The sequence below is a fragment of the Salvelinus alpinus genome, chromosome 1, assembly GCF_045679555.1.
Source record: "Salvelinus alpinus chromosome 1, SLU_Salpinus.1, whole genome shotgun sequence".
Classification (NCBI taxonomy): Eukaryota; Metazoa; Chordata; class Actinopteri; order Salmoniformes; family Salmonidae; genus Salvelinus; species Salvelinus alpinus.
This window is the reverse complement of record NC_092086.1, coordinates 13,967,856-13,985,398: the sequence shown is the minus strand read 5'-3', so window position 1 is coordinate 13,985,398 and position 17,543 is coordinate 13,967,856. Positions and strand designations below refer to the sequence as shown.

Genomic DNA, 17,543 nt, shown 5'->3' with positions numbered 1-17,543 from the left:
CTACTATTACAACAACTACTACTACAATTACAACTACTACTACAAATACAACTACTACTATTACAACTACTACTATTACTATTACAACAACTACTATTACAACAACTACTACTACAATTACAACTACTACTATTACAACTACTATTACAACTACTACTACTAAAATTACAACAACACCTTTTACAACTACTATTAAAATTACAACAACAACTACAATTACAACTACTACAACTACTACCACTTTTACGACTACTACTATTACTACTACTACTACTACTACTATTATGACTACTAGTGTATTGGTGACCCCAGCTGGGGTGGAATCCACCTCTCTTGGAAAAGCTGTTGAGGAGGTTCCCTGAGGATGTGTCTTTGAAAAAGGCCATGGGGAAACTAAGCACACACACACACACACACACACACACACACACACACACACACACACACACACACACACACACACACACACACACACACACACACACACACACACACACACACACACACACACACACACTGAACCCACCTCCTTGGAAAAGCGGTTCAGCAGGTTTCCTGAGGGTGTGACCTCGAAGAAGGCCATGGGGGAATGCAGGACGTTGTTGAGGAGGTCTAGGTGGAGCTGACGAGAAGCGATTATCCCCCCCAGAGAGATGGCCACTGTGGTGCCAAAGATAGACACACCTAGATGGGGAGAGATAGGGAGAGGGGTTAGAGAAATGAAGGAATGGGGGGAGATATAGGGAGAGGGGTTAGAGAAATGAAGGAATGGGGGGGAGATAGGGAGAGGGGTTAGAGAAATGAAGGAATGGGGGAGAGGTAAAGGGGTTAGAGAAATTAAGGAATGTGAGAGAAATGAAGGAGTGGCGGGAGAGAGGGGGACCACACCTGTCTAACCACACCTATCTAACCACACCTGTCCAACCACACCTGTCCAACCACACCTGTCCAACCACACCTGTCCAACCACACCTATCTAACCACACCTGTCCAACCACACCTGTCCAACCACACCTATCTAACCTTACCTGTCCAACCACACCTGTCCAACCACACCTATCTAACCTTACCTGTCCAACCCACCTGTCCAACCACACCTATCTAACCTTACCTGTCCAACCACACCTGTCCAACCACACCTATCTAACCTTACCTGTCCAACCACACCTGTCTAACCACACCTCTCTAACCACACCTGTCCAACAACACCTGTCCAACCACACATGTTTAACCACACCTGTCTAACCACACCTGTCTAACCACACCTGTCTAACCACACCTGTCCAACCACACCTGTCTAACCACACCTACCTAACCATACCTGTCCAACCACACCTGTCTAACCACACCTGTCTAACCACACCTACCTAACCATACCTGTCCAACCACACCTGTCTAACCACACCTGTCTAACCACACCTACATAACCACACCTGTCTAACCACACCTGTCTAACCACACCTGTCTAACCACACCTGTCTAACCACACCTACCTAACCACACCTGTCCAACCACACCTGTCTAACCACACCTGTCCAACCACACCTACCTAACCATACCTACCTAACCATACCTGTCCAACAACACTTGTCCAACCACGCCTGTCCAACCACACCTACCTAACCATACCTGTCTAACCACACCTACCTAACCATACCTGTTCAACAACACTTGTCCAACTACACCTGTCCAACAACACTTGTCCAACCACACCTGTCCAACCCTGCAGATCAGGTACAGGTCTTTAGTGACATCATCATAACCCTCCTTGCCCCGCCCCTAACCCACCTTGAGCGAACCCCAGGGCTCCGAACACGCCCAGTTTCAGGTCTGTGTCGATCTGGGTGCCGTTGATGATTGGATCGTCGGCCCAGACGCTAAGCCAATAGTTGTAGGCGAGGGAGGCGGCCTGCTGGAATGCATACAGGAAGACTATGGGGATGATCAGAGCCAGACCGATGGTCCTGAAGTACTCCACATACATCTCTAGTTTCACCTAGAGGGAGAGAGGGAGAGAGAGAGGGAGAGAGGGGGAGAGGGGGAGAGGGGGGAGGGGGGAGAGAGGGAGAGGGGGAGAGGGGGAGAGGGGGGAGAGATGGGGAGAGGGACACAGTAATTACTTCAGTACTCACCTTTCCTATGTTAGCCTTGTCTGTAGTCTGTCAGTACTGTACTGCTCACCTTGTCTGTGGTCTGTCTGTACTGTACTACTCACCTTGTCTGTAGTCTGTCAGTACTGTACTGCTCACCTTGTCTGTAGTCTGTCTGTACTGTACTACTCACCTTGTCTGTGGTCTGTCAGTACTGTACTGCTCACCTTGTCTGTGGTCTGTCAGTACTGTACTGCTCACCTTGTCTGTGGTCTGTCAGTACGGTACTGCTCACCTTGTCTGTAGTCTGTCAGTACTGTACTGCTCACCTTGTCTGTAGTCTGTCAGTACTGTACTGCTCACCTTGTCTGTAGTCTGTCAGTACTGTACTGCTCACCTTGTCTGTAGTCTGTCAGTACTGTACTGCTCACCTTGTCTGTAGTCTGTCAGTACTGTACTGCTCACCTTGTCTGTAGTCTGTCAGTACTGTACTGCTCACCTTGTCTGTAGTCTGTCAGTACTGTACTGCTCACCTTGTCTGTAGTCTGTCAGTACTGTACTGCTCACCTTGTCTGTAGTCGGCCAGTACTGTACTGCTCACCTTGTCTGTAGTCTGCCAGTACCGTACTGCTCACCTTGTCTGTAGTCTGTCTGTACTGTACTGCTCACCTTGTCTGTAGTCTGTCAGTACTGTACTGCTCACCTTGTCTGTAGTCTGTCAGTACTGTACTACTCACCTTGTCTGTAGCCTGTCAGTACTGTACTGCTCACCTTGTCTGTAGTCTGTCAGTACTGTACTACTCACCCTGTCTGTAGTCTGTCAGTACCGTACTGCTCACCTTGTCTGTAGTCTGTCAGTAGGTATGTGTCAGTACTGTACTACTCACCTTGTCTGTCAGTAGTTATGTGTCAGTACTGTACTGCTTACCCTTCCTGTGTTGGCCTTGTCAGCCTCTGTCAGTTTCCCCAGGACTTCCTGTTCCTGGTCCTCTGTGTCTGAGATGGCCTCCATGGTCTGAATACTGGCACTACTCATCATGTCTCCACTGAGAGAAAGAGAAAGAGAGAAGATAGAAAATAGAGAGAAAAAATATATATATATAAAGAGAGAGAGAGAAGATAGAAAATATAGAGAGAGAGAAGATATAAAATATAGAGAGAGAGAAGATATAAAATAGAGAGAGAAAATAGAGAGAAAATAGAGAGAGAAAGAAAGAGAGTAGGCAAAAAGGAGAATTGATAAGACCCAGGGAGCTTTCTTGGAGCAGTGTTAAGCTGTCTGGCTCATGAACCTGGTACTGCCAACCACAAATACCACAGCTACTGAACCCTCCTGCTGCGGTCTCTCAGTGTGTTTGTTGAAGGTCAGGAGTTATACCTAATGAGCTGCTCCTGAGACAGATCTATGGAGAAGTCTGTCATACTCAGATGAGATACCGACTTCCTGGTTCCTGTAAACAACAACAACAACATGATGTCAGCACAGTTTAGACATGGGTCCTTCCTGCCTTTCAGATCACGGTTCAGTTTGGTTGTAATATCATGACAGAGTTTGGGCTAGGTAATGAAATGAGGAGCTCAGTTTGGTAGTAATATCATGACAGAGTTCGGGCTAGGTAATGAAATGAGGAGTTCAGTTTGGTAGTAATATCATGACAGAGTTCGGGCTAGGTAATGAAATGAGGAGCTCAGTTTGGTAGTAATATCATGACAGAGTTCGGGCTAGGTAATGAAATGAGGAGCTCAGTTTGGTAGTAATATCATGACAGAGTTCGGGCTAGGTAATGAAATGAGGAGCTCAGTTTGGTAGTAATATCATGACAGAGTTCGGGCTAGGTAATGAAATGAGGAGCTCAGTTTGGTAGTAATATCATGACAGAGTTCGGGCTAGGTAATGAAATGAGGAGTTCAGTTTGGTAGTAATATCATGACAGAGTTCGGGCTAGGTAATGAAATGAGGAGCTCAGTTTGGTAGTAATATCATGACAGAGTTCTTGGGCTAGGTAATGAAATGACGAGCTCAGTTTGGTAGTAATATCATGACAGAGTTCGGGCTAGGTAATGAAATGAGGAGCTCAGTTTGGTAGTAATATCATGACAGAGTTCGGCCTAGGTAATGAAATGAGGAGCTCTACTACACACCAGCTTCAAGGTTATTTTTTACATATATAGGATCTTAATTTGATCACTCTTTTGTTGCTGAGAATTTTTCTGCACCGCAGGACATGCAGATGAGCTTCATGATTTAAATAAATTCACCGAAAACCTGCACCAACACACGGTTATGTTAACAGTATTGGACTTTTCATGCAGCCTCATTTTGGCCAGCTAATAGCCTAACCACCAATCAAGAAAAATGATTGACTGAACGTTCAAATCCTTTTGTTGCAGGATTATTTTGCGGCGACAATAATGGTCAAATTAAGATCCTACATATGTAGTTTGTTTTGAATAAACTTCTACTAAACACCTCTCTAGCCAATGGAAACACTGCTTGATCACCAGGTGGTTGTAGCCTGTTGAGAGTGTTCCGTCTCTCTCCTCACCTCTGTGTGACCGCTCCTTGCGCTCGTTCCCGGCGAAGAGTCTGATGAACTCAGCGAAGGCCCCGTCACGTGCCATCAGTTCCAGGTAGGAGCCCCTCTCAGTGATCTCTCCCTCCACCATCACCAGGATCAGATCTGCCTGGGGCAGGAAGTTCAGACCGTGGGTCACCAGGACACGAGTCTGAAGGTTTAGAGAGAACACATGGTAGTCTGAAGGTTTAGAGAGAACACATGGTAGTCTGAAGGTTTAGAGAGAACACATGGTGGTCTGAAGGTTTAGAGAGAACACATGGTAGTCTGAAGGTTTAGAGAACACATGGTAGTCTGAAGGTTTAGAGAACACATGGTAGTCTGAAGGTTTAGAGAGAACACATGGTAGTCTGAAGGTTTAGAGAGAACACATGGTAGTCTGAAGGTTTAGAGAGAACACATGGTAGTCTGAAGGTTTAGAGAACACATGGTAGTCTGAAGGTTTAGAGAACACATGGTAGTCTGAAGGTTTAGAGAGAACACATGGTAGTCTGAAGGTTTAGAGAACACATGGTAGTCTGAAGGTTTAGAGAACACATGGTAGTCTGAAGGTTTAGAGAACACATGGTAGTCTGAAGGTTTAGAGAGAACACATGGTAGTCTGAAGGTTTAGAGAACACATGGTAGTCTGAAGGTTTAGAGAACACATGGTAGTCTGAAGGTTTAGAGAACACATGGTAGTCTGAAGGTTTAGAGAGAACACATGGTAGTCTGAAGGTTTAGAGAGAACACATGGTAGTCTGAAGGTTTAGAGAGAACACATGGTAGTCTGAAGGTTTAGAGAGAACACATGGTAGTCTGAAGGTTTAGAGAGAGAACACATGGTAGTCTGAAGGTTTAGAGAGAATACATGGTAGTCTGAAGGTTTAGAGAACACATGGTAGTCTGAAGGTTTAGAGAACACATGGTAGTCTGAAGGTTTAGATAGAACACATGGTAGTCTGAAGGTTTAGAGAACACATGGTGGTCTGAAGGTTTAGAGAACACATGGTATTCTGAAGGTTTAGAGAACACATGGTAGTCTGAAGGTTTAGAGAACACATGGTGGTCTGAAGGTTTAGAGAGAACACATGGTAGTCTGAAGGTTTAGAGAACACATGGTAGTCTGAAGGTTTAGAGAGAACACATGGTAGTCTGAAGGTTTAGAGAGAACACATGGTAGTCTGAAGGTTTAGAGAGAACACATGGTAGTCTGAAGGTTTAGAGAGAACACATGGTAGTCTGAAGGTTTAGAGAGAACACATGGTAGTCTGAAGGTTTAGAGAACACATGGTAGTCTGAAGGTTTAGAGAGAACACATGGTAGTCTGAAGGTTTAGAGAGAACACATGGTAGTCTGAAGGTTTAGAGAGAACACATGGTAGTCTGAAGGTTTAGAGAGAACACATGGTAGTCTGAAGGTTTAGAGAACACATGGTAGTCTGAAGGTTTAGAGAGAACACATATGGTAGTCTGACTGCATAAATCAGAAACAGACTTAGGCCGGGATTCAGCAGACAATGAACACACAGACACTGAACACACAGACTCTGAACACACAGACACTGAACACACAGACACTGAACACACAGACACTGAACACACAGATACTGAACACACAGACACTGAACACACAGACACTGAACACGCAGACACTGAACACGCAGACACTGAACACACAGACACTGAACACACAGACACTGAACACACAGACACTGAACACGCAGACACTGAACACGCAGACACTGAACACGCAGACACTGAACACACAGACACTGAACACACAGACACTGAACACGCAGACACTGAACACACAGACACTGAACACACAACTGTTAGATCATATCTATCCATTTCAGTAGCTGGAGGAGACTGACAGGAACCTGCTTGTAGTTTATGTCTTTATGGAACATTTACACACATGAATGTTGTACACACACGGTTGCCTGTTAAATAATAACCTGGTCTTTGAGCAGTCCTTTAGGACCAAACACCCTCTCAAAGATGTGTTGACCCACGTGGGCGTCGACGGCAGACAGAGGGTCGTCTAGGAGATAGACGTCAGCCTTCCTGTACACGGCCCTGGCCAGACTGACTCTCTGCTTCTGACCCCCTGATAGATTCAGACCCTGGGATGGGGGAGGAGGAGAGGGAGAGAGAGGAGGAGAGGGAGTGTGAGGGGGAGGGAGAGAGCGGGGAGGGAGGGAGAGAGGGGGGAGGAGTGTGAGGGGGAGGGAGAGAGAGGGGAGGAAGGGAGAGAGGGGGGAGGAGGAGAAGGGGGAGGAGGAGGAGGAGAAGGAGTGTGAGGGGGAGGGAGAGAGAGGGGAGGGAGGGGAGGGAGGGAGAGAGGGGGGGAGAGAAGGGGGAGGAGGATAAGGAGTGTGAGGGGAAGGGAGAGATGGGGGAGGGAGGGAGGGAGGGGGGAGGAGGGGAAGGAGTGTGAGGGGGAGGGAGAGAGGGGAGGGAGGGAGGGAGAGAGAGAGGGGGGAGAAGGAGGGAGAGTATGGGAGGAGGGAGAGGGAGAGACAGAAGGGAGACAGAGAGAGAACATATCAATTAGTGGCCAGACTGACTCTCTGCTTCTGACCCCCTGATAGGTTCAGACTCTGGGGAGAGAAAGGACAACCTTCATTTAATGATTAGTTTCTCTATCTGCAGGATGAAACCTTCCTGTGGTAAAGTACACTATACTCGTATAAGAAAATGAACGAATGAATGGGCGTATACATGAATGAACTAATGAATGAATGAATCAACTAATCAATCAATCAACTGATCAACCAATCAAACAAACAGGGATCTGTAACGGCTGTCTATCTCTTCCTCCTCATCTGACGAGGAGAGGCGAGGAGGATCGGAGGACCAATACGCAGAGTGGTAAGTGTCCATGTTTTAATAATATACACTGAACACTACACAAATAACAAAATAACAAATGTGAACAAACCGAAACAGTACCGTGTGGCGACAAACACTGACACGGAAGACAAACACCCACAAACCAACAGTGAAAACAGGCAACCTAAATATGGCTCCCAATCAGAGACAATGCAAAACACCTGCCTCTGATTGAGAACCATATCAGGCTAAATGAACAAACCTAAACATAGAAACAAATAACATAGACTGCCCACCCCGACTCACGCCCTGACCATACTAAATAAAGACAAAACAAGGGAAAATAAAGGTCAGAACGTGACAGGATCACACAGTAAAGAACAGGGATGTTGTTGTACCTTCTCCCTGATCTAACCCTAACCCTAACCTTAACCTTAACCCTAACCTTTAACACCCAGCAGACCCCCTCCTGTCCTCACCTTCTCCCTGATCTAACCCTAACCCCTCTCCTGTCCTCACCTTCTCCCTGATCTAAACCTAAGCCTAACCCTAACCTTAACCCTAACCTTTAACACCCAGCAGACCCCCTCCTGTCCTCACCTTCTCCCTGATCTAACCCTAACCTCCACTAGACCCCCTCCTGTCCTCACCTTCTCCCTGATCTAACCCTAACCCCCAGCAGACCCCCTCCTTTCCTCACCTTCTCCCTGATCTAACCCTAACCCCCAGCAGACCCCCTCCTTTCCTCACCTTCTCCCTGATCTAACCCTAACCCCCACCAGACCCCCTCCTGTCCTCACCTTCTCCCCGATCTCAGTGCTATCTCCAGCAGGCAGGATCTCCAGGTCTGGCAGCAGGGCGCAGGCCTCCACAACTCTGTGGTACCAGCTCTCCTTCCTCTCCTGACCAAACACTATGTTGTCTTTCAGGGTGGCATTCTGGATCCACGCCTGCTGAGGTACATAGGCCACAGAGCCCTAGAGAGAGAGAGAGGAGAGAGAGGAGAGAGAAAGAGAAAGAGAGAGAGAGACAGAGAGAGAGACACAGAAAGAGAGAGAGACACACAGAGAGAGAGAGAGAGAGAGAGAGAGACACAGAGAGAGAGAGAGAGACACACACAGAGAGAGAGAGAGAGAGAGAGAGAGAGAGACAGAGACACAGAGAGAGAGAGAGAGAGAGAGAGAGAGAGAGAGAGAGAGAGAGAGAGAGAGAGAGAGAGAGAGAGAGAGAGAGAGAGAGAGAGAGAGAGAGAGAGAGAGAGAGAGAGAGAGAGAGAGAGAGAGAGAGAGAGAGAGAGAGAGAGAGAGAGACACCAGGTAGGTGATATTAATTATCAGGTAGAACAGAAAACCAGCAGTACTCTGGTCCTCCAGGAATCCAGTTTGACACCCTTGCACTAAGGTATTGTAGCAGTACCCACCTTGACTGAGACGTGACCACTCCTCTTCTCTGTCTCCCCAAGCATGGCTGATAGCAGGGAGGACTTCCCACTCCCTACATGTCCCACCACAGCTACCAGAGACCCCTTCTTCACCCTCACGTTGATCCTCATCAGGCAGGGAGGACCTTCCTTAGACCAGCCAAACGTACCTCTGTCTATCACCACCCCATCACCATCTGGGAGGGAGAGGGAGGGAGAAGGAGAGGCAGGGAGGGGAGGGAGGGAGAGGCAGGGAGGGGAGGGGAGGGAGAGGGAGAGGGAGAGGGAGAGGGAGAGGGAGAGGGAGAGGGAGAGGGAGAGGCAGGGAGAGGAGGGGGAGGGGAGGAGAGGAGAGGGGGAGGAGAGGGTAGAGAAAGAGAGATATGTAGTAAAAAAATAAAAATTAAAACATATCACAGCTTTGTGTGTGTGTGTGTGTGTGTGTGTGTGTGTGTGTGTGTGTGTGTGTGTGTGTGTGTGTGTGTGTGTGTGTGTGTGTGTGTGTGTGTGTGTGTGTGTGTGTGTGTGTGTGTGTGTGTGTGTGTGTGTTCTCACCAGGGCTGTATGGTTCTCTATCTACGTCGTCAGGCTTCAGCTCATCCTGGCATAGGAACTTTCCCAGGCGCCTCAGGGAGACAATGGCCTGCACACACAAGTACTTGAATGAAAGACATTTCAAATGATTTTCAATCATCCATTAATGACAAACCTTGCCAGGGCCACATTGTTTTGTTTGGTCCCTTAGTGATGACATCACCATGGCGTGACCCCTGACTGACCTGCATGGTGGTGCTCATAGCGAAGGGCAGCTGGCTGAGGGGTGTCTTCAAAATGTTGATGAGAGCCATGGAAACGAACACCTTCTGGGCGTCGAGGATGTTCTTATCGTCGATGAGGACGTAGACGCCGAACATGGCGAACGCTATCTGTAGGAGCACAGGACATGGTTATGACAGCCTTATGAAGGGTTATGTAGCCTTATGTAGTAGTCTCTTATGTAGTCTCAGGTCAGGAAACAGTTTCGGAGTTAAGTGGAGATGGAGAATTGATAAATTATTGATAGTGACATCTGTAATGTTTATGACAGGCTTACGAAGGCTCTACGACAGGTTATAACTCACCAGGAAGGATGAGGAGTTGAAGGAGGCGATGGAGATGGAGTAGAGGACCTGGGATCTCTTCAGGGCATTGAGTTCTTTCTCCCGGTAACCCAGAACCCTCTCCAGGAAGGCCTGTTCCCAGGCGTAGAACTTCAGGATCTTAATCCCACTCAGGATCTCATTCATCAGCTTGATCCTGCTGTCTGTGTACCGCATCTGGACCTCCTGGGAACAGAGTAGGGAATTAGTACGGAATATGGAATTCAGAACACTGAATATGGAATACTGAATATGGAATTCAGAACACTGAATATGGAATTCAGAACACTGAATAAGGAAAACACTGAATATGGAATTCAGAACACTGAATATGGAATTCAGAACACTGAATATGGAATACTGAATATGGAATTCAGAACACTGAATATGGAATTCAGAACACTGAATATGGAACACTGAATATGGAATTCAGAACACTGAATATGGAATTCAGAACACTGAATATGGAATTCAGAACACTGAATATGGAACACTGAATATGGAATTCAGAACACTGAATATGGAATTCAGAACACTGAATATGGAATTCAGAACACTGAATATGGAATTCAGAACGGAATTCAGAACACTGAATATGGAATTCAGAACACTGAATATGGAATTCAGAACACTGAATATGGAATTCAGAACATTGAATATGGAATAAGGAATACTGAATATGGAATTTTTACCCCCAAGCCAGAAGACTCCTGAACAGGTAATCAAATGGCTGAGAGTCTGTTTATAATAGTAGTATTACTGCCAACGATCGATTATCTGACTACATAAATGAAAGAATCTCTGGGTTTTATTGGGTTCTGTTTTGCGTGGTTATTCTTCGATTCTAGTGTGTGTGTGAGTGCGTGCGTGCGTGCGTGCGTGCGTGCGTGCGTGCGTGTGTGTGCGTGTGTGTGTGCGTGTGTGCGTGTTTCTGTTTTTACTATCCAAGTGGGGACCAGAATTTCTAGGAGTCAGGGTCAGGGGTTGGGGTCAGGAGTCAGGGTTAGAGGTTGGGGTCAGGAGTCAGGGTTAGGGGTCAGGGTTAGGGGTCAGGGTTAGGGGTTAGGGTTAGGAGTCAGGGTCAGGGTTAGGGGTTAGGGGTTGGGGGTCAGGGTTAGGGGTTGGGGTTAGGGGTCAGGGTTAGGGGTTGGGGTCAGGAGTCAGGGTTAGGGGTTGGGGTCAGGAGTCAGGGTTAGGGGTTAGGGTTAGGGGTCAGGGTTAGGGGTTAGGGTTAGGAGTCAGGGTCAGGGTTAGGGGTTAGGGGTTGGGGGTCAGGGTTAGGGGTTGGGGTTAGGGGTCAGGGTTAGGGGTTGGGGTTAGGGGTCAGGGTGAGGGGTTAGGGTGAGGGGTCAGGGTTAGGGGTTGGGGGTCAGGGTTAGGGGGAGGGGTTGGGGTCAGGGTGAGGGGTTAGGGTGAGGGGTCAGGGTCAGGGTTAGGGTGAGAGGTTAGGGTGAAGGGTCAGGGTCAGGGTTAGGGTGAGGGGTTAGGGTGAAGGGTCAGGGTCAGGGTGAGGTCCCGTGTGTCTCAGTTGGTAGAGCATTGCTCTTGCAACACCAGGGTTGTGTGTTTGATTCCCACGGGGGACCAGTAAGAATGAAAATGTACTCACTCACTACTGTAAGTCTCTCTGGATAAGAGCGTCTGCTAAGTGACCTATGTGTTTAAGGTTAGAGGGTAAGTCTAGGAATGGGAATCAACTGTTTGGTCATCACGAGGATAGTAAAACAAACGTGTGTGTGTGTGTGTGTGTGTGTGTGTGTGTGTGTGTGTGTGTGTGTGTGTGTGTGTGTGTGTGTGTGTGTGTGTGTGTGTGTGTGTGTGTGTGTGTGTGTGTGTGTGTGTGTGTGTGTCTGTGTGCGTGTGCGTGTGCATGTGCGAGTGTGTCTGTGAGTGTGTGTGTGTGTGTGAACTGACCTGCAGCTTGCTCCTCATCTTGGCGATGAAGCCGTTGAGAGGAAAGATAAGGATCACCGTGGCGATGCCGGCTAGGGCTGACGGACCCAGAAGCTGTTAGATACAAGAGAGGGGTAACAACAGTGTGTGTGTACCTGTGTGTGTGTACCTGCGTGTGTTCTACCTACCTGCCACAGGGAGAAGAGACAGAGAGCTATCTCAATGGGAGCAGGAGAGGGGTAACAACAGTGTGTGTGTACCTGTGTGTGTGTACCTGTGTGTGTTCTACCTACCTGCCACAGGAAGAAGAGACAGAGAGCTATCTCAATGGGAGCCACCCACACAGCGTTGAAATAGACCACCATGTCCATGAGCTTCTGAGTGTCAGCCGACACCAGGTTAACAATCTGTCCCACGGTACAGGACTGCCTCGCTGCACTGCTGATCACTAGAGACTACAGGGGGAGGGAGGAGGGGGGGGCAGACAGAGAGAGAGTGTTCAATTCCACAACCACCTAAAAGGAAGTGACCCCCCCTCCCGTCACTTTGTATGTTGTATTTTGATCATTTGTTTGTTGTTTTCTTCTTGTTTGAAATGTGCAAATTGTTATAAATAATTTCCATTCAGCCTTTGCTGCCATTGATACTCTGTAATGCTTCTAAAATGGTGTGATAAAAAACCATCCTCTCTCTCTTCTCGTTCTCTCTCTTGTCGTTGTCTCTTTCTCTCTCTGCATACCTTCCTGTAGACCAGGCCCATGACAGCGGTCTTCACCCTCATTCCCACGGTGAAGCAGGAGTACATGTACTGATGGTTGAACAGGGACTGGAGGCTGGACAGGAGGAACAACAGGAAGGCGAACATGAAGCCCTTCCACAGGTCGCTGTCCTGGTCACGCATGAACCCCAGGAGGAGGCTGGGAGGGGGACGAGGAGAAACAGGGTTTAATGATGCTGGAGGGGGATGAGGAAGAACAGGGTTTAATGATGCTGGAGGGGGACGAGGAAGAACAGGGTTTAATGATGCTGGAGGGGGATGAGGAAAAACAGGGGTTTAATGATGCTGGAGGGGGACGAGGAAGAACAGGGTTTAATGATGCTGGAGGGGGACGAAGAAGAACATGGTTTAATGATGCTGGAGGGGGACGAGGAAGAACAGGGTTTAATGATGCTGGAGGGGGACGAGGAGAAACAGGGTTTAATGATGCTGGAGGGGGACGGGGAAGAACAGGGTTTAATGATGCTGGAGGGGGACGAGGAAGAACAGGGTTTAATGATGCTGGAGGGGGACGAGGAAGAACAGGGTTTAATGATGCTGGAGGGGGATGAGGAAGAACAGGGTTTAATGATGCTGGAGGGGGATGAGGAAGAACAGGGTTTAATGATGCTGGAGGGGGACGGGGAGAAACAGGGTTTAATGATGCTGGAGGGGGACGAGGAAGAACAGGGTTTAATGATGCTGGAGGGGGACGAGGAAGAACAGGGTTTAATGATGCTGGAGGGGGACGAGGAGAAACAGGGTTTAATGATGCTGGAGGGGGACGAGGAAAAACAGGGGTTTAATGATGCTGGAGGGGGATGATGAAGAACAGGGGTTTAATGATGCTGGAGGGGGATGAGGAAGAACAGGGTTTAATGATGCTGGAGGGGGACGAGGAAAAACAGGGTTTAATGATGCTGGAGGGGGACGAGGAAAAACAGGGGTTTAATGATGCTGGAGGGGGATGAGGAAGAACAGGGTTTAATGATGCTGGAGGGGGACGAGGAAGAACAGGGTTTAATGATGCTGGAGGGGGACGAGGAAGAACAGGGTTTAATGATGCTGGAGGGGGACGAGGAAGAACAGGGGTTTAATGATGCTGGAGGGGGACGAGGAAGAACAGGGTTTAATGATGCTGGAGGGGGACGAGGAAAAACAGGGTTTAATGATGCTGGAGGGGGACGAGGAAAAACAGGGTTTAATGATGCTGGAGGGGGACGGGGAGGAACAGGGTTTAATGATGCTGGAGGGGGACGAGGAAGAACAGGGTTTAATGATGCTGGAGGGGGACGAGGAAGAACAGGGGTTTAATGATGCTGGAGGGGGACGAGGAAGAACAGGGGTTAATGATGCTGGAGGGGGATGAGGAAGAACAGGGTTTAATGATGCTGGAGGGGGACGGGGAAGAACAGGGTTTAATGATGCTGGAGGGGGACGAGGAAGAACAGGGTTTAATGATGCTGGGGGGACGAGGAAGAACAGGGGTTTAATGATGCTGGAGGGGGATGAGGAAAAACAGGGTTTAATGATGCTGGAGGGGGACGAGGAAGAACAGGGTTTAATGATGCTGGAGGGGGACGGGGAAGAACAGGGTTTAATGATGCTGGAGGGGGACGAGGAAGAACAGGGTTTAATGATGCTGGAGGGGGATGAGGAAGAACAGGGTTTAATGATGCTGGAGGGGGACGGGGAAGAACAGGGTTTAATGATGCTGGAGGGGGACGAGGAAGAACAGGGTTTAATGATGCTGGGGGGGGGCGAGGAAGAACACAGGGTTTAATGATGCTGGAGGGGGACGAGGAAGAACAGGGTTTAATGATGCTGGATGGGGACGAGGAAGAACAGGGGTTTAATGATGCTGGAGGGGGACGGGGAAGAACAGGGTTTAATGATGCTGGAGGGGGACGAGGAAGAACAGGGGTTAATGATGCTGGCGGGGGACGGGGAAGAACAGGGTTTAATGATGCTGGAGGGGGACGAGGAAGACCAGGGGTTTAATGATGCTGGAGGGGGACGAGGAAGAACAGGGGTTAATGATGCTGGAGGGGGGCGGGGAAGAACAGGGGTTTAATGATGCTTGAGGGGGACGAGGAAGAACAGGGGTTTAATGATGCTGGAGGGGGACGAGGAAGAACAGGGTTTAATGATGCTGGAGGGGGACGGGGAAGAACAGGGGTTAATGATGCTGGAGGGGGACGAGGAAGAACAGGGTTTAATGATGCTGGAGGGGGACGAGGAAGAACAGGGTTTAATGATGCTGGAGGGGGACGAGGAAAAACAGGGTTTAATGATGCTGGAGGGGGACGAGGAAAAACAGGGGTTTAATGATGCTGGAGGGGGACGAGGAAAAACAGGGGTTTAATGATGCTGGAGGGGGACGAGGAAAAACAGGGTTTAATGATGCTGTGTTAGAGAGACAAACTGACTGAGATGTACTTCAGTAATTTGGGCTGTATACTGCGACACACCTGTTTTGATGCACAGGGCCCATATACTCTCTCCTGGGTCAACGTAGTGTCCTACCTTTGACCAGGGTCCATATACTCTCTCCTGGGTCAACGTAGTGTCCTACCTTTGACCAGGGCCCATATACTCTCTCCTGGGTCAACGTAGTGTCCTACCTTTGACCAGGGTCCATATACTCTCTCCTGGGTCAACGTAGTGTCCTACCTTTGACCAGGGTCCATATACTCTCTCCTGGGTCAACGTAGTGTCCTACCTTTGACCAGGGTCCATATACTCTTTCCTGGGTCAACGTAGTGTCCTACCTTTGACCAGGGTCCATACACTCTCTCCTGGGTCAACGTAGTGTCCTACCTTTGACCAGGGTCCATATACTCTCTCCTGGGTCAACGTAGTGTCCTACCTTTGACCAGGGTCCATATACTCTTTCCTGGGTCAACGTAGTGTCCTACCTTTGACCAGGGTCCATACACTCTCTCCTGGGTCAATGTAGTGTCCTACCTTTGACCAGGGTCCATACACTCTCTCCTGGGTCAATGTAGTGTCCTACCTTTGACCAGGGTCCATACACTCTGGGTCTCACCTGAGCACCTGTGGTATGGAGAACATGAAGGCGTCGTGGAAGATGAGGAAGAGGGTCCCTTTGAGGAAGAAAGGTCCGAAGCTCCGAGCCAGGACCCTGAAGAGACAGAACCCTGAGTTCTGTTCTTGTCTCAGCTTCTTCAACAGCTGGGTCTGTTCTGTCAGTTTAGGGCCGGTAGGACGGCAGTCAGACAGACTGCAGTCCATTCTGGTGGAGGGAGAGAGAAACAGAGAGGTTAGATATTAAACAGCTGGGTCTGTTCTGTCAGTTTAGGGCCTGTAGGACGGCAGCCAGACAGACTACAGTCCATTCTGGTGGAGGGAGAGAGAAACAGAGAGGTTAGATATTAAACAGCTGGGTCTGTTCTGTCAGTTTAGGACTCACCGTATGTAGGGTGTAGTGTGTAGGGTGTAGTGTGTAGGGTGTAGTGTGTAGGGTGTAGTGTGTGGGTTGTAGTGTGTAGGGTGTAGTGTGTGGGTTGTAGTGTGTAAGGTGTAGTGTGTGGGTTGTAGTGTGTAGGGTGTAGTGTGTGGGTTGTAGTGTGTAGGGTGTAGTGTGTGGGTTGTAGTGTGTAGGGTGTAGTGTGTGGGTTGTAGTGCGTAGGGTGTAGTGTGTGGGTTGTAGTGTGTAGGGTGTAGTGTGTGGGGTGTAGTGTGTGGGTTGTAGTGCGTAGGGTGTAGTGTGTGGGTTGTAGTGTGTAGGGTGTAGTGTGTGGGTTGTAGTGTGTAGGGTGTAGGGTGTAGTGTGTAGTGTGTGGGTTGTAGTGTGTATGGTGTAGTGTGTAGTGTCTAGGGTGTAGTGTGTGGGGTGTAGTGCGTAGGGTGTAGTGTGTAGGGTGTATGGTGTAGTGTGTGGGGTGTAGTGTGTAGGGTGTAGTGTGTAGTGTGTGGGTTGTAGTGTGTGGGTTGTAGTGTGTAGGGTGTAGTGTGTAGGGTGTAGTGTGTAGGGTGTATGGTGTAGTGTGTAGGGTGTAGTGTGTAGGGTGTAGTGTGTAGTGTGTGGGTTGTAGTGTGTAGGGTGTAGTGTGTAGGGTGTAGTGTGTGGGGTGTAGTGCGTAGGGTGTAGTATGTAGTGTAGCAGTCTTACTGTTGTAGATTAGTACACTCCCTGGCCCAGTCTTTCTCCAGGTCTGCTATGATACAGTCTGAAGAGTCTTCTTCTCTAAGACACCAAAGATCCTCTGCCTGCAGGGGAGTACGATAACCCCTAATAACCAACCTGAGAGAGGGGAGGAGGAGGAGGAGGAGGAGGAGGCGGGGGAGGGAAGGAGGAGGAGGAAGAGGGGAGGAGGAGGAGAAGGAGGAGGCGGGAGGAGGAGGAAGAGGGGAGGAGGAGGAGGAGGGGAGGAGGAGGAGAAGGAAGAGGGGAGGAGGAGGGGGAGGAGGAGGAGGAAGAGGTGGGAGGAGGAGGAGGAGGCGGGGGAGGAGGAGGAGGAGGAGGAGAAGGAGGAGGCGGGAGGAAGAGGAAGAGGGGAGGAGGAGGAGGAAGGAGGAGGGGAGGAGGAGGAGAAGGAAGAGGGGAGGAGGAGGGGGAGGAGGAGGAGGAGGAGGAGGAGGTGTGAGGAGGAGGAGGAGGAGGAGGAGGAGGAGGAGGAGGAGGAGGAGGGGGAGGAGGAGGAGGAGGGGGAGGAGGACGAGGAGGAGGAAGGAGGAGGAGAGGGCGAGGACGAGAATGAGGAGGAGGGTAGGACGAGGAGGACGAGGAGGGAGGGGAGGGGAGAGAGGGGGAGGAGGGAGGGAGAGTGAAAAGGAGATTAATTAAAAGCATCTGATGAATGGCATATATTGATTATTCAGTTTCCCC

The 17,543-nt window shown here is 49.2% G+C and overlaps 1 protein-coding gene across 1 annotated transcript in view; it reads right to left on the bottom strand.

Annotated features, from left to right (window-relative positions):
* The window catches only part of LOC139564351 (multidrug resistance-associated protein 1-like), a 44,690-nt gene that overhangs the window by 15,397 nt on the left and 11,750 nt on the right, over window positions 1–17,543 (bottom strand). The window contains exons 7-22 of the mRNA XM_071387832.1: window positions 16,827–16,958; window positions 15,741–15,947; window positions 12,674–12,851; window positions 12,228–12,389; window positions 11,956–12,048; window positions 10,024–10,227; window positions 9,682–9,828; window positions 9,458–9,545; window positions 8,903–9,099; window positions 8,283–8,459; window positions 6,606–6,773; window positions 4,637–4,817; window positions 3,469–3,541; window positions 3,019–3,118; window positions 1,789–1,996; window positions 527–684 (exon numbers count right to left, since the gene is read on the bottom strand). Coding sequence (XP_071243933.1) covers window positions 527–684; window positions 1,789–1,996; window positions 3,019–3,118; window positions 3,469–3,541; window positions 4,637–4,817; window positions 6,606–6,773; window positions 8,283–8,459; window positions 8,903–9,099; window positions 9,458–9,545; window positions 9,682–9,828; window positions 10,024–10,227; window positions 11,956–12,048; window positions 12,228–12,389; window positions 12,674–12,851; window positions 15,741–15,947; window positions 16,827–16,958 — 2,473 coding nt within the window. The remainder of the gene's footprint in view (window positions 1–526; window positions 685–1,788; window positions 1,997–3,018; window positions 3,119–3,468; window positions 3,542–4,636; window positions 4,818–6,605; window positions 6,774–8,282; window positions 8,460–8,902; window positions 9,100–9,457; window positions 9,546–9,681; window positions 9,829–10,023; window positions 10,228–11,955; window positions 12,049–12,227; window positions 12,390–12,673; window positions 12,852–15,740; window positions 15,948–16,826; window positions 16,959–17,543) is intronic.